General features: G+C 44.0%; 1 protein-coding gene across 4 annotated transcripts in view; it reads right to left on the reverse strand.

Annotated features, from left to right (window-relative positions):
- Positions 1 to 9726: 9726 nt before the first annotated feature.
- Positions 9727 to 17126, reverse strand: part of TTC39A (tetratricopeptide repeat domain 39A) — a 49161-nt gene continuing 41761 nt past the window's right edge. For all 4 annotated transcript variants that reach the window (XM_081144579.1, XM_081144580.1, XM_081144581.1 and 1 more), the window contains 6 exons: positions 16644 to 16735; positions 14233 to 14353; positions 12322 to 12433; positions 11798 to 11912; positions 10571 to 10687; positions 9727 to 10254 (listed from right to left, as the gene is read on the reverse strand). In XM_081144579.1, the coding sequence (XP_081000705.1) occupies positions 10131 to 10254; positions 10571 to 10687; positions 11798 to 11912; positions 12322 to 12433; positions 14233 to 14353; positions 16644 to 16735 (681 nt within the window). In that variant the 3' untranslated portion in view covers positions 9727 to 10130. The remainder of the gene's footprint in view (positions 10255 to 10570; positions 10688 to 11797; positions 11913 to 12321; positions 12434 to 14232; positions 14354 to 16643; positions 16736 to 17126) is intronic.

Here is a 17126-nt window from a genome sequence, read left to right on the forward strand (position 1 = left end):
GTTGTGCAATATTTTTAGTGATATTACTGTTTTTATCCTTGTTTTCTACTTAAATATGATGTCTGTGTTATCAAGTATTATAGTCAGACTTTCGTTTTTTCTAGATCGTTAAATTTGGTAAATGAACTTTAAAAAAATCATTTTCTATGTTGCTGTTAGTCTTTCTTTATACAAGGCTTCTTTCACAGAAGTTTGGTGGTAATATTGAAGGAATCAGTATTGAGCTGAATGCTTTTTTTAGGTACTTTGTATTCTTTGATTTTGATCTTCACATACCATGTTAAGAACCATCAATTTTGGCTTTTACTAAGTTAAATAAAGTTATAATACAGTTTTAAAGGGCTAAAGTTAGAGTTGATTATACGACAGTATTCCCCAAGTTATCTAATCTTTTCTTTAAAATACATATGTATAGATTTAATTAATGACTTTTAAATCTCTGAGTGTATATACTTTTGGGAAAGTATTTTTATGGCTTGGCATTTAATACCATTTAACCATAAATTTAGGAGCTTGATAGCTTCAAATTTCCTAAAGCCAAATGATAGGCTCATCATATTTACATTTGAGCAAGTTGTGTTCATGCTTGGCTACAGGATTTTAAATGTCTTGAAAAGCCTGATGAAAAAATAAAAGAATCTTATTCTTTTAAATGTAAATCCAACAAATTGAAATACTTTCAGATACTTATAGTTTGGTTCACACAAACCTTTTCAATTCTGTGAGTGTTGTTTGTAGAGAATCTCTTAAACCAGGTATTATAACGCTCTTCCTACTGTCAGTATATACCGCGTGATATTAAAACAGTATGATTTTACAGAATACAGTGAGCACTGAAGTAACAAATTCTCAGTGTACAAAGCTCCTTCTTAAGGAAGCATGCATTTTATTTATTTGTTTATTTTAAATCCTCACCAGAGAATATTTTTCCCATTGTTTTTCAGAGAGAGTGGAAGGGAGGGGGAGAGAGAAAAAAAACATCGATGTGAGAGAGACACATTGATAGGTTGCCTTCTGCACATCATTGACCAGGGCTGGGGACTGAGCCTGCAGCCAAGGTACATGCCCTTGGTCAGAATTGAACCTGGGACCCTTCAGTTCTCAGCCCAAAGCTCTTAACCATTGAGCCAAACTGGCTAGGGCAGGAAGCATGCATTTTAAAAGAGGAAAATAGGAAACAGGAAAAGAAGGCAAGTTTCTTTGGCATAGTTTAGAAATGTTTGCAGTTTAATGGTTACCTCTGCTTACAAGGGGATTGGGTAGTAAGTTTCTGAGTCAACTGATTCACTTGCATATAAGTGCATCATAGCTGACATAATAACCTCAACTAATTTTTTAAGCCTTTAATTTTGAAATTAGTGGACATTGGAAAAGTTGGATTTGGGGTTAGTGGTTCCTGAAGTAATATTAAATTTACTCACCTGAGCCCTAGCCGGTTTGGCTCAGTGGTTAGAGCATCGGCCCACGAACTGAAGGGTTCCGGGTTCGATTTCAGCCAAGGGCACATACCTTGGTTGCAGACTTGATCCCCAGCGTGCGGGGGAGGTAACCAATCAATGTGTCTCTCTCACATCAATGTTTCTCTCTCTCTCTCTCTCCCCCCCCCCCCCTTTGAAAAGCAATGGAAAAAGTATCCTTGGGTGAGGATTAAAAAGAAAAAAATTTACTTACCTGAATTTAAAGATCATCAACTATTTTATTGGGTGGAGAGAAAGCCAGAGAAGATAGTTGGTTTTAGCCCTCCTCTGTACCTTCTCTAAACAGCTCCCCTGCTCTAGTCATATACTCAGCTGGACTGCCCTAAGACATAAGCCTGGTTCAGGATGTCCCCATCATAAAGGCCATGGGCATGAGAGCCAGTCTTCTACTGACTGCATTATATTAATCCTTTGGGGCCTTACCTGAATTCCTTCTTATTTTTCCCCCAACTTGGTCCAGTTTCTAAGTATTTTGCCATTGAGGCCTCTTGTTTCTGTTAACTTCATGTCCCTGTTCTCACAAAGGCTATTGGATGCTCCCACTCCCTTTGGAAATGAATTAGTATTACAGGCTAGCCTGCCTGTTAAAAGTTTGGATCCACCCATTTATCTCTTTAAATACATTTTTTTCTTTAGGAAGGTATACTCAAAACTTAGGTGCTTAATAAATTCTTGTTAAAGTATAGAGTAAAAATGTCCAACTACAAAATTTTATCATTGCATTAAATATAATTACTGATTCCAGTAAGTGAGATTTTTCTGAGAGCTATCAAAGATAGTTTCCGAAAGAATTTTTTCTTGGTTCTGTATACATCAAAATACGTATTTGCCTATGCTCAGATAGTGATTTAGTGCTCACAGTTCAGATTTAGACAGGGCTTTAGGTTGTGATGATTTAAGTGAAAGGTTCGGGTTTAAATGGAGTAACTGTAAATGTTTGGTCATATTGCATTGTATAAATATCTTAAATTAGTACTTTTCCTAAGTGGTTTAAAAGATACAGTAAGTTAATTTTATGTATTTAGGGAAATTTTGCTGGACTGTTTGTTAGCTCTGCACATACAGTATTTTTAACTAGAGAAAAATCATCTCCATCTATTTTTTAGCTCCTAGGAGTTACAATACAATACATTAAGGTTTATAGTAAAACAACATATAGAAGTTAGTAAATGGATGAGGCACATGTATTTGGGGAATATTAAGTTATATATACTTTGTAATTCGTTTTATGAGAGCCTCTGACTAAAAGCATCACACACAAAAAATTGATTAGCGCACGGAATTCTAACCAGTCCTTTTAAAAACCATATAGGGGTAGGTTAAAAAATAACAACAGTATTGGGCGCTCAGTTTGATTGTTCAGGTAAGTGTATCCAGACTTCGCTTTTCCATTTGTCCCTTGGCTATTTCCTTGTTCTTTAGCATGGAAATAGAAAATCCTGATGAATCCCTTTAAAACCCATTAACTGATTCATAAAATTTTTGTGAGAGGCATTAGTAAAATTTTACAAAAGGGTTTTGGATTTATCTGTGCATTTTATTTGTCCACATTGTTCTTGCTTTATCACTGAGCAGTAGGCATTAGCTCAGGATAATAACTGGAACCATCTGACTACTGTTACTGATAGACTAAAACCATTTACCATTTCATAAAGTTTTCAAGGAAACTTTAGGAGCGATACTTTCATTTACATTTTTATTTCTTGAGAAAAGTTACTGTCCACTGGAAGATTTAGTCATCTTTGGATGCTTTCCACAGAAAGTGTGTTTTCCTCTGCATATGAATGAAGAATGAAGCAGCATTATGAATAAGGCACACATTTTAGGCATCTAAGACTGGCTGTGTTCAAAGGAACAAGCAGCACCAGTTTGCTTTGAACCCCTTCTGTAACACCAGGGCTTATAGGCTCCAGATTTCTTGGCACTGAAAAAAGAAGTTCAAATAGCTAATTGAGGGTTTTCCCCTCAAGATTCTTGTCATAGTAGTGAAGTCTGAATGCTTGTGAGAAGATTTGGTTGACTTTGCAAAAGTGATGAGCCCAGCATCTCTCTGGGGGCCACATAATTAACTTAGTCATTTGGGCTCTGAAGGCATTGTGTGAATTGGGAAGCCTACACTATGCTATCAGAAAGACATTGAGATTGGCTTCTATAACTCTCCATACTCGAGGTGGGAGAATAGGCTACATTTTGCCAATTCCAGATCAGAGCCAGTCTTTGAGCTTTGACACTGCACCATCATGACCTTCTATGAGGGTAGCTGAACTCAGCAGATAGATTATAAATTAACAGCTACAAGTTTAGGATGTGTAGTGTGTGGGGAAGGGAAATTGTTTTTCACAAACATTTGTCTTCATGGCCCTCGCTTACATTAATAACTACAATGTGATCTTGACATGAGGAAGAATAATTTATAAACGTCCTTTCTGGTAGTGAGCAGGTACTATAGTAGGCATTTTGAGGTGGTTTGTTATTGCAAGTACTGTTCTCGGGGTTATTTATTAAACTTTGAGTTAATGGCTTTGAAGATATCTTTGAAGAAAGAAATCACATTTATGAGTATGGATTTTGATACACTGGGTTTCTGATGTCTATGATGAGTAAAGGACATGAAGTGCCAGTTCACATGGACTCTTAGAGCCTGTCACTTAGCATGTTGAAAGTTTTTTTCCCTAAGTCTAGTAGCTGGTGAAGGGAAGATATATTTTTATCAGCAAGTTTACACAAAGCAGAGGCAAGTGCTACTAGAAGCCTTTGGCATGGCACCAGCCTCCTAAATTCCATGTTTAACGCTATAGAATCCATTCTTCACAAAGCAGCTAAAATAATTTCTAGTAAATTGGATGATGTCATTCCTCTACTTAGAACTTGTATAGCTTCCCACTGTGCTGAGAGTAAAATCCAAGCTTCTTAAGAGACAGTTGGCTTTCTGCCTCTCTTCTTTCGTAGTACTCTATCTTCTAGCCTGTAGACTTTCTTTTTGTGCCTTCTAAAATGTCAAGCTTGTTCCTGTCTCGTAATTTTTGGAATTATAATTTCTTCCCTATAGTTCACTTCCCCAGATTGTTCCAATGGTTGGCTTATCCTCTGGACCAGACACATCCCGTTTATTTACTCCATGGCTCTAATTCTTTGTTTATTGGTATGACTTCCTTACCAGACTAAGCTCCTTGAAATCAAGACATTTGGGTGTCAACAGTTAAGGGAAGGAGAAAATGGGGAAGAAGAGAGGCCCTAAGGAATCTGAACATTTCTGATTGAGAGGAAGCCATCATCAAGGAAGTTCCCATTGGAAAGCAGGGATCTTATAAACAGGATTTTTGAGGGTGGCAAGAAGGGCAAAGGCAACTTTCTGATAAGCTTTGTCACTAACCAGTACCGCAGATGATACCCACTGTCCTCATCCTTCCCTTCACCTAGGAGTGTGGCAGACCAGAGTTCCTGTATGTGAACTTTGAAAACAAGGACATACAGTGGATACATGTTGTTTTTGTCTGCCTAGTACCCTGTCTTTTTTGTAGTAATAACTTCCACTGGATTATGAGACAGCTGGACCAACTGTAGTACCTCACTCCCTTTCTAAAGCAGTGTGGCTCTCAAACTTCAATGTGCATCACATCCACCTGGAGAGCTTGTTAAAATTTAGATTATCTGGTCTCACCCCTACAGTCTGGGTGGGGTCTGATAATTTGCATTTCTAACAAATTCCCTGATGATCTAATGCTGATCTGGGGAAACACTGGTCTAAGGGATGGACATTTGAACCAAGCTAGATCAATCAGGGTTCTTATCTGAGATTTTTCATACTGGAGGTAGGAAAAGCAGCCCGTTTCCCCTGGTCACAAAGCTGTGAGGATGTGAGGTCTGAACTGCCATATACCCCTGCCATTCAGAAAAACCAGTTAAAGAGAATCAATTGAACACAGGAGCAAATCTGAGAGATGGAGAAGTGCTAGAGGCTTGATTCAGTCATCCCCTAGGCCAAACTCACCACTGCCTTCCCACAGTGTATGTGGCCCAATGCATTTGCCACCTTAATGGACTAAGGGCTATGCTAGCTGTTGTCATGATTTCTTGATTTTTTTCTCAGCAATCCTGGGAAGCAGTTGGCATTAGCCCCGTTTTATGGAAGTGTAAACTGATTTTCTCATTATTCCAACTAAATTTGAATTTAGTCTGTGCTTTTCCCCCACTCCCCCATTTAATGAATAGAACTTAAAGTTGGTTTTTTTAGTAGGTCAAGCTTTTCTCTGTGAATTTGCTCACAACCTCTCTCTTCCCATAGATATCTGAAAGCTGTGTACAGGAGTGACAGATTTCTGGCCCATGGACCACTTTGACCCAGAGATGTGATGCTGCCAAACTTAAAATCGAGTGCCTTTAGCATATGTGTCCCAGTTTTCAAATGTTCCTACCTCTTACTGTCTTATACCAAACCTCTTCTAGCATATGGTTTGCTACCCCTCAAGCCTCAGCCCAGGCCTGATCCTCTGCATCTGTTCAGGCCTCACTTGTCTCCAGAATAGCTGACCAGACTCTACCTGTCCATCTGGGGATTGGATCATGCCTTGTCCTCCAATATCCCTTGATGGCTATGAGCAAATGCTGTTGCTTAAGGTTTGCCTTTTTTCCCCATTTTGGCTTTGTCCAAGTTAGACCCTGTCCTACCTCATGAAGCCAAGTGGCCTGGGGGAACTGCCACACAGACATGTGCTCTGTGTTCCAAGCCAAGGATTTCTAGTGTTTGAGTTTTCAGTCAGTACCCTAACAGTGGCCCAAGTCCCTATAAGTCAGACCCACCTTTAAGCTGATCGTTTAAGCTCAACCAGCAGTTAAGCAAAGCTGGACTTTATGCTGCATAGTAACTGTGTGGTCTTAGGCAAGTTATTTAACCTGGTTCCGTTTTCTCATCTGTAAAATGGCAATACTAATCCCTACTTCATAATGTGGTTATGTGGATTAGAACCATGTGAAGTGCTTAGACTAGCAACTAGTAAATAACGAGCACTTGATATTAATTCTTCCACCCAGAGCATATAGTGTCTGGTGTTTAGAAGTGTTTGTTAATGATGTGAAGAAAAACAGGACAACCCAGTTCAGTCATTCGTGAGGTGTTAGCTGTGATGTGTCTGATTAAACTTGAATGTCAACTTTAAGAAGTCCATAGTGACCTTCAGTAATTGTGTGTCTTCCCAAAGGAAGGACTCTATTTTGTCACTTGACAGTTGACTTTATACAGTGGAAGCAATTCATAGGTTGCTAATTTAGAGATGAATTTTTCAAGCCCCCAAATGAGGCTGCTTGTTTGTGGACTCACCCTGTTGGGCAGTAATGAACTTTGCACCAGGTTTCCCAGGAGCTGTGCTAACCCATGCAGAAAGGCCCTTTCCAACACTGAGAAGCTGCAGCGGGGGACGGGGGTGAGAAGTTCCCATTTGCTATGTGGTTTTCAGAACCCAGGCACCTCTCATTTATTACTGCATTAGTGTGATAGTGCTAAGGACATAAGGAAACAGTTGTTGAAAGGTACCCTGTTAAGCTTTAATTTTGAAGCAAACGGAGAAGTTGTCCATTCTTCATCATTTTAGAATAAACAAACTTGGGAGTAACTTCAGAAAAAAGTGCCTTTGGATTTTATTTGTTGAATGATTCTAGTACTCACAGGCCAGGGCTTTCTAAAACTCCTGGTGCTGTTCATTTGCTGGGAATCGCCCACCTGGACCTCAGCCAAGTCTTGGGTTGGCGTCCTGGCTTTCTGCTGTGAACGACGGTAGAGGTCTTGGAAACACTGCCATTCTGACTTGAAAGATAAGGAACAGGGAATCCTGCCAACACATGGGAGAGCTGATAGGGTGCAGCACACTGCTGACAACCACCCAGCCGGCCCAGGGCCTGTGACCGGTGAGAGGCGGAGGTAGACTTTCCGTTGTCAAGGGCCTATTCAGGTCATGTTACACAGTCGCTTCTAACTAACACATGAGTTCCTCTGTGTGGCACAGGATGCAGACTTGCCCCAAATGAGGATTATTTGCTCTCTGGGTATCCTGGGCTTCTGCCGAGACCCCTGATTGAAGAAGCCTATCATTTCTGGTTGAGTAGGTTAGGGACACAAGGCTTTGGCAAAAAGTAAGGAGTTATATATCTGTTGCCTCATTTTGGAGATGAAAACCCACCAACAGACTTTACCAGAGTTAGAATCAGAACTGTTGACAGCAGGAAAGAGTAGTCTAAATTACTAATTTTTAGAGGGTCTGACTTTTCCAAGGTTACTCTGAAAATCAGTAGCAAAACAAGGACTGGAATTCAAGTCTCATTTCTAGGCCAAAACTCCCCACCTGGTCAGCTGCCTTTGCAGGGCAGGTGTGCCTGAAGTCTGTAAGAGAAGCAACCAGAAATGGCTGAAAGAAGACAGTGAGAAGCCTGTAGCAGAATTCTCACCTTCACAGGCCTCTGCACGAGGATATGGCGTCAGACACCCAACATGTTCACCCTCTACCCACCTTCACATACATGTTTTTCATAGACTATCTCAAGCTGCAGATGGGATAAAGGAGACAAAATCCACTGATTTCTCTTATCAGCCAGACTGCAGCCAAGGCAGCAAACAGAGGTAAAGGTGACATAGGCTAATTAATGAAGCCCAGCAAGAAATCAGCCACAAACAGGGACAAGGAAACCGGTTATCTGGCATAAATTTTAAAGTACAAGCAAAAGCACCAAAAATAAATGTTGAAATAAAAGCTTTTTTTATAAGCTATTTTGCAAATTATATTTGGTATCTTATGACTGGTGCTGCTTTTATATAGCAGTAGGTAGGGTTCTAAAATGTGGGGAGCTGCTAGAGGCAATCCTCTCGGCAGCCTGGCTCTTGTCACCTTCTCACCCCTGCCCTGCCCAGCAACCTAGAAGAAGCAGGCTGGTCTCCCAGCACCCAGGCTTTCAAGGAGACTGAGCTTGCAAAGGGCTGTTCTGTGGAGAGTATTCTTTTGTCTAGTTCTAACGAAATGAAAAAAATTTTCCATAGCATTTCTGCTCTGACAGTACTAAATGCAAAGGAGGACCTTGAATGAGGGTTTTCTGCTTTGTTTTCTTTCCCTAATGAGAACGTGCCTTACCTAAAGCCCACTGCTTCATTCACTGTCAGTCAGACGAAGCTAGCTGACTGTATATTAATAGATAACCCACCCAGCCACTGGCAGATGCTCAGAAGTGTTTGCTAAATACAGCAATGCTGGCAGATTGGAAAAGTTGTCTGTGGTCTTCCCTTACAGAAACTGCCTTCATGTATTTGGGGAGTCACATGTTCACACATGAGTATCTTTACTGTGTCCATGATTTTTCTAGGGAAATGGTTAAATTGGAATATGCTATCATGACATTGTGAATGGTAAAACCTAGTGTTGGTCACTGAACTTGAACAGTCCCAGAGGTTGCAAATGCAGAGATGCTTTTAGGGACGAGAAAGTGTTCAAAGTAGTTTCTACTCAGCTCCAACTGATTGTTGCCTTGCTGCTTTATGGTAATGAGGCCCAATGTTGCCAGATCTTTTTTAAATAAGAGCCTAGAAACCAGATTTATTTGTGAAATCTCCCCACTTTAAAATGTTAACTTTCTGTAAGTTTTTTAGAATATCATGTCTAAATAAAACATACCTGGGCCATATGATTTCTGATCCAAACTTTTTCCCATGCCTAAGAATTCAAGCAACACATATTTTACTGAAATAGATGTTGCATGATCTCTTTTAAGTATATAAGTTTTATTACTTAAATATCTATTTTCTCTTAACTGAAAAAAATTAAACATATAAAATAGCCAAGAATTACTATTCTGTTTCTAAGAAAAATGCTTTCAGTAAATAAATGTACCTCGGAGTGAAGTACAGAAGATTCTATAAATTATTCCCAAAGGTTTCAGTCTGAGAAACACTGCCCCCCACCCCCCCAACTTCTTGGCACAGAAAGAGCCATATAGCTCCCCTTCTGTCAGGCCTCGGCATCCCCATTCCTTACTGATAGAGATGGATTATTTTTGCTAAAGAGGAACTCAAGTGAAAATTATCTCACTAAAAAGATGTTTGATTTTTTTAAAACTGGACAGATACAAAGGGAGTTAAAATGTAAGAAGTAAGATAGTGTGTGTTTACGTGCAACCCCAGAAGCCTTGAAGCCTGAGGTACAGACCATCCTTGGAGTCCTTCCAGCCCTGGAAGCTGAGACCTTGCTGAAGTTTGAAAAGCAGTTTGGTCTTTGGCAGCATACAGATTTACCTCCCGATCAGTATGGGTTAAAGCAAAGATTTACAGGTGGGTGGTTGGTGGTTTTTTGAAAAGCCAACTATGATCCCATCATTGTATTTCTAAGTAAAATGTAAACTGTTCATACATTCTCTTAAGCATCACAGTGAAAAACAAGTACCCGTATATGTGATAGGGCAGGCAGAGGGCTCCACCTGCTCTGTCCTTGGCAAAGGACCTTGGCCACACTGGTGAAAACGCCGGCTTGGCTTCATTACGGATACTCTCATGTTGTGCCATCCCATTGGAGCACCAGTGGACCCCAAAGGCAGGGCAGGGAGTGGGGATCAGTTTTGAAATGTTTCCAGCAGCTCTGTCCAGCTGTCTGTCTTCTAGCTTGGGAGTGTGGCACCAAGCTACAAGGACGCTGATGAGACCACGGCTCTATTGCTGTTCTCTAGAGAAGACTTGGCTTGGAGTGTAGCTGCCTGGATTCGGAAATGTGTCCTTGACTCCATGGAATAATTCTTGTAGTTTTGCCTGGAAGAGACCAGAGAATCAGACACATGAAGCTGCTCCAGGAAGTGCTTTTTCTTCAGCCTGAGCTGTGGGAGCCCACCAGCCGAGGAAGAGTTGTAGAGGCCTAAAGCTCATCTATCTATCATCGGTTAATTGAAGAGGAAGCCTTCCCACACTAGGTGAGAGCTGGGTTCCCAGGGACATGGGTGCCTCTGGACTGCCCTACTGCGCTTGCCAGCACCCTCCCTCACTGACGCCTGAGCTTTCTGTCCCAGCCAGGGTGAAGCTCCTAACCTCATGAGCAGCAAAGGACTCGTCAAGGTTAATCAAACCTTACTTGGCAGTTTCCAAGAGTTTGACAGCCTCTTCGTTTCTGCCTTGCTCCATAAACAGCAGGGCCAGCTCCAGCAGGGCATTGGGGATCAAGTAGTGGTCATATTTAATCTTCTTTTCACTGTGGGGCAGAGGAGGACATGGCTTACAGGCTCTGCCCTTGAGACATCCTTCAGGCTTCTCCTGGGCCTTCCCCAAATGGGAGGATCCAACACATGCCCTCAAGTGGGGTTTCCAGCTCTGAATTCCAATTTGGGAAGGTTCCCACTACCTAGCCCTAGAAAAGCTTAGGATCCACAGCAGAGCCTTTCAGGTCTCTGCACCTGGGACCCAACTCTCTAACAACCTATGGGGCTTGTGTCATAGCCACTCTCACGTCAGTCCCCAACTCCCTTTTTCCAGGTTGAATGATTTATTATATTGGGAAGTGGCCTTTCTCCAACCTGGCCCCTCTAACCTACCCACCATGCTGCCCCAGAACCTTCTTTTTAGAACCCAGATCTGCCCTTCCTAGTATCCTTTCTGGCTCTTTCCTGTCTACAGGATAAAGTTCAGTCTTGTAAGCAAAATAGCCAGGCTCTTCTCAGGCTAGCCCCCTGCCCCCTTATTTCATTTGTAACTCTTTCCCTCTATAAATTTCACCCAGGCTAGGAAAGCCTAATCACTATCCCTCCAGCCTCAGGCATCTCTGTCCCCAAGCATTTGCACATGCTGTACCTGCTCCACTTAACAACTCCTCCTCCATTGCTCTCTCTGCCTGATAAATTTCACACTTTAAAAGGCATCCTTGGAAAGCCTTTCTCAGTATCTTGCATTAGGTTTAGGTCCCTCCTCAGGACACCTGCTGTCTTCTCTGCTTCCCTCAGCCACAGCCCTGATCACACCAGATGGAGTTGTCTGTAGCTGTCTATCTGTAACATTTGTGATCCCCAGGGGCAAGGGCAGAGTTGGTGAATTACAAACTTCAGGGGCACATTTCACATGAAACTCAGTGTGGATGGGCTCCTGTAGCTGAGCAATCTGGTGGCCCTACAGGATGAGGTCTGAATGATCTGTGCCCAGCAGGGGCCCTGGCACAGAGCAGACACTAGTACACACATAGTGCATAGGGGGAGGCTAGGGCCAGGCACGGGAGTGCACAGGAGGGAGAAGAAGCCCTGCAAATTCTACCCAGGAGAACCGGGCCCAGCAGTAGGCCTTCTGGATCGGGAGCAGCCACAGAGGCACTTACTTGGCAGGGATGCTCCTGAAATTCTCTTCGGCCTCCTGGACACGGCCCAGGTATTTCAGACACAGGCCTTTCAGCAGCTTCACCAAGCACGCATCATCCACCGAGTACTCATTCTCTGAGAACGGTACAGTGAGAGAAGGAAACAGGCGTGTTCGTTTCTGCAAGTTACTCATGGGCTCCCTACTCTGTGCTGGGCCCTGGGGACACAGAGGTGGCTCACACATGATCCCTGTCCTCGGGGAGCTCACATCTGGGAAGGAAAGACGTACTGAGACGATGACAATACAGTGAAGTCAAGGCTGACTGAAGGAAGCTCAGGGGCTGTGGGAGCCCATCAGAGGCCTTGACTCTACCTGGGGGATAAGAGACGGCTTGGAGGAGCTGTCGTCAAAACTGTCTAGAAAGGCAAAGGTCAGTTACCAGGGCAGAGAAGGAAAGAAGGACATTTTTGGTAGAGGGAAACTTCAACGGAAAGTCCCGTGGTCTGACCCAGCCTGGCAGGTTCCAGGGCCTGGGGTAGTCACCTGGGCCCTTTTCCAGCATCTCTTCAGCCTTGGTGATAATCTCAAGTATCCCGTCTGTGAGTTCTGGCTGCTTCCCAATCACAGCGTAGCCATTCCAAATGTACATCATTTCCTGAGGGTAGGGGAGCAAGTCAGTCCTAGGTTTCCTCAACGGGGCTTCAGTTTCCCCATCTGTAAAACGGGCAGCTCAGATCAGAGGATCACTAAAGGCCCTTCTAAGCTTCAAAATATTGGGGGAATAATTTACCTCAGCATTTCAGGATTTCCAGTAGAGTTTAAGACTGTGTCACCTTTCCTGTTCCCAAGGCACTCGGCTTGAGTTAACATCATGAAAACTATGAAACACATCCTGATTCCTTTTTCTGCCTTGACTGCTAGGATGCTCAGAGCACTAACATGTTCATTCATAGCAATTCTATTAGCTTAGGTTAGCATTTTCTAAACTCTCAAACCAAGTAATAGATGTAAAAGTGATTTGTATACATAAAGTTCTAGAAATACAATGTTGTTTTGGTTCTTGTTATGTTCTGGGGAAGGAATTTAAGTTTAGACCAGTAGACCAGTATTTCTGAAAATTGGATGGTCCCAAGTTAGCAAATGTCCCATTTTTAAAAAGTTCTATGGCCAAATGAGTTAGAGGAAAACCGTATTCAAGCTTTTTGGAGACTTACCCTGCTGACTGGTATGTAAAAGCTTCAAAAGTCTACATTTTATAATCATAGTTTAGAACAGTCTTACCCAATATATTTAATCACTTTATGCATACATGGCATTTTTCAGATTGTAGTTTGGGAAATACCCTCCTAAAGTTTTGGTATAGGTGCTTCCCTTGCCCTTCCTTACAACCCCCCCTCCCCCGTTTGATGATAATAGCTTTACTTTATAAAATATTTCTAAATAGAGATATTTAGGATACGAGTTCTAAATAAATTCTATAACTACTGACCTTTTTGATTTTATAAAGTGTCTAACACATTTTATCAGCTAGTTCTATGACATGGGCAAGGTATATGCTATCCTCACTTTACATTAAGGGAAGGGGACCCTACCCAAGGGCACACATTAGGGAATAGTAGATCCAGGACCAGTAAAAGGTCTCTAAAGGCCTTTTCTCCTTTTTTAGCTGCCTTACTATTTGAATAACGAGGACTCCTAACAAAGTGGAACCTTGTCTGATGCTCGCTAACAGCGTGCATGGAATTAGCATCGTAACAGTGGTTAGAATATGGACTCAGAAACCAGACTGTCTGGGCTCAAATCCAGACTCTAACTCACTAGCTGTGTGACCTGGACAAGTTATTTTATCTTTCTACTTATATCTTATCCACTTACTAGATATCTTTCTACTTTTATTACTTATCTATTGGGACTTAGTATCCCCATGTGTAAAATGGGCATACCACTAGCACCTACTCGGAGGGTTATTGTGAGGATCAAATAAGGCCATGGGCAGCGGGTGTAAGGAACCTTGAACACAGCAAATGCTTAATAACAATGTCAGCTATTATTGTTATTTCAGAGTTGACAATAACACTGTCCCAGGCCTCAGAAAAGCTTGGTCCAGTGAAGGGAACAGTGTAAACAACAATTACAATCATGTGACAAGACTGAAACAATCAGGGTAGGAACACAAACAGCCTCCGCCTGGGGACGGTGTGGGCTGTCTAGGAGGGCTGTGGTCTCCCCACCCCCACCCCCAGCCCCAGTAGATCAGCACTTTCTCAGAGGCAGGGGCTGGCTGAGACTCATCTGTACCCCTATCCCAGGTGAGCTGTGAAATCCTCTCCAGGCCCCTGAGGAATGAGGTCTTTCTCCCTCATCCACTTGCTCTGGGTCTGTGGTTGAACTGGCTCTCAGCTAATCCCTATAATCCCAAACGAGCGCAGGGCCAGTCAAGACCCCCCTACCCACCAGAGCAGGGATTGGCAATGAGATGGGTTTGGGAGCGAGGTAGCGCCTGGACTTCCGGATGGCAAACTTCTCCGTGGGTAGAGATTTCCCAGCTATCTTGAGTTTCAGGCCTGGCACAGCTCTGCAAAAGAGGAGGGTGGGGCAGGGTGAGAAAAAGCAGAAGAGAACTGAGAGTCCCCAAACTGCCCAGTGTCTGCTTGGCACCTCTCTGGGCCTCAGTTTCCCCATCTATATGATGATAGTTTTGGACTCATAGCCTATGGCTATGGCCTTATTTCACACACCCTGTCCCAAGACCTGACCAGTTTCTGTGGCTCGGGAATGGGCTCCTCTACACCAGCTGGCAGAGATGAGAATACACACAAACGCCCCAGGCCTGTTCTGCCTTCTCGTTTTCTCCCCTCCACTCCCCAGGTCCCATTTCCGGAGGCCCCCGTGGAAGTCTGACCTCATTTCACAGGGGAGACTAACACCCAGAGAAAGGGAGGGAGGGACCTGCCCAAGACCGCACAGCTCGAAGCTTTAATTAGCTCTTGCCACGGGAGCTGTGGCCTCTTCAGCTGTTTCCAAGGGCAGAGCAAAGTGTGGTATGCAGCTCGGCAAGCCTCCACATCTGGGCCTCACTCACCCAGCTCCAACCCACCCTCCAGCTTCTGCCACAGTCACTGGGTGTGGCTGTGACCCTCAAGCTCTAGCTGGCCAGGCCCAGGAAACAGCTGGACCTCCCCCGCTTGTTCTCGGTAGAACCTCTCTGGGCCTGTTTTCTCATTTCTAAAATGGAGATAATGATATGAAGGGGAGCAGAATTCGTTACCCACAACATGCCTCTTTGACATAAGGATTATTTTAGGCTGGTTATTTTTAAGAGAGAGCAGACACAGGAAAAACTCTTGAAGACCTAGAAGTTACCTTTTGTGAGATATGTTTATAAAGGAAATCCCCATCTGTTAAGGTATCTCTCTATCAGGAAGAGGGGGATGATTAATCTCTAGATACTCTTATCAGTGCAGAAGTTAGTGACTTGAATGTGCATCACAACCTTACCCTTGCTTACTGTGCTTTTCTGGTAACCCCACATAACTGACTCCCCCACCCCCAACGTTGTCTTTAGTCTTCAGCTGAAGATGGTGTTTAAGGGGCTGGCCTCAGCCATTTTGGTGAGTTGCTCAGTTTTCCTGGGTCGCCCCATGTATTCAGGAGGTATAGATGTTATTAAACTTTGGTTTGTTTTTCTCCTGGTTTTTAATTTTTTTTTAACTTTTTATTTTTATTTGTTTTGTTAATCTTCACCGGAGGACATTTTTTCCATTGATTTTTTTAGAGAGAGTGGAAGGGAGGGAGGGGGAAAGAGAGAGAGAGAAACATCAATGTGAGAGACACATTAATTGGTTGCCTCCCACATGCACCCGACTGGAGCTGGGGATTGAACCTGCAACCCAGGTACGTGCCCTTGACTGGGAATCGAACCCGAGACCCTTCAGTGCACAGGCCAACACTTTAACTGCTGAGCCACACCGGCCAAGGCATGTTTTCCTCCTGTTAATCTGCCTTTTATTATGGAGGTGGGGGGGTTAAGCCAAAAACCTAGAAGAATAGAGGGGAAATTATCTTCCCCCCAACAGATACTTACCCTTGTAGGCTTTCTTGTAGAGTCATGTGAGATGGAGAAACAGGCACTCAGTAAATGATAGATGCCCTATGACTATGACATTGGTAGCCCCAGAAGCTCAGGTTACCCCCACTTCAAGGCCAACCCTCACCACAACTGGAGGAAGGCCCTAGGCTCCATTCTCAACCTGCAAGGCTGGGCCCTGCTCTGGACCCTTTGCAGAAGGCAAACAGAGCAGCACAGGTAAGAATAAAAACAGCCACCGTTTAGTGGCTCCAGGCCCTACACCAGGCCCTTTAAATATATTCTCTATTTGATTAGCAGAGCAACCCTGCAAGGCAGAGGTTATTCCCATTTTATCGATGCTGAAATTGTCCAAGGTGACACAGATAAGAAATGGCAAAGGCCGATTTAATCCTGTTTATTTGATCCAACTCTTTGGCTCGTTACTGTGCTTCTCTGAGTGGTATCAGGTTAACACAGAAGTGACGTCTCTGGACCTCAGTGTCCACATCTGTCCTACTGACCTGACGAAAGAGGCTCAGTGGAAAGGATGTTGACAAGACCACTTTGGTGGAAGAAAGCTCTGAACAGATTCCTAGGGCTCTAACAAGCGGCAGCCGCAGCAGAAGGTGGTGATGGACGGGAACGACGGGCATGTGGGGAACCCTGGGGGAGGGTCAGGGAGCTCAGGGCCAGGGGTGACGACAGCCCCAGGGCCTCCTTCCCTGTGCCCACAGCCCGGGGTGTCTGGATGGAGCCTGGCTGAGGCCTACGGCGGGGGTGCAGCGGTAGGACTCACCTAAACAACTCCACTTCGTCATCCCCAAACGGCTTGTAGTCGTCCTTCCCAAACATGCTGAGGTAGGCAGCCTTCATGTAGATGTAGGTGGCCTGTGAGGCAGAGCAGGAGTCGGGCGCGTGCCGAGGCCCCAGCTGGAGGCTGGCCGAGCTGCAGGCCCGTCGCTGCCCTTGGAAACGGCCGAGGAAGCCACAACCCACGTGGCACCTCATTTGGCACAAATACCTCATTTGGCCCAGCGTAGGTGCTAACATTATCCCCAGGCCCCAGGGGAGAAAGGGAGCTGAGGCAACTTGAGGACTTGAACTGGATGTTAAATCCAGGACGGGCCGTGTCAAAGCAGCTGCCCCTCTCCGCTCTGAAGCAACTGAGAGCGCGAGTCAAGCAACGAGGGGGCGCACAGCCGGCGCTGAGGGTGGAGGCACAAGGGCGGGCGGCAGGGGCTCCTGGGAAGCAATCGCTTCAGACGGGGCCCTTGAAGGC

This window comes from Miniopterus schreibersii, assembly GCF_964146895.1.
Source record: "Miniopterus schreibersii genome assembly, chromosome: 8".
NCBI classification, from domain to species: Eukaryota; Metazoa; Chordata; class Mammalia; order Chiroptera; family Miniopteridae; genus Miniopterus; species Miniopterus schreibersii.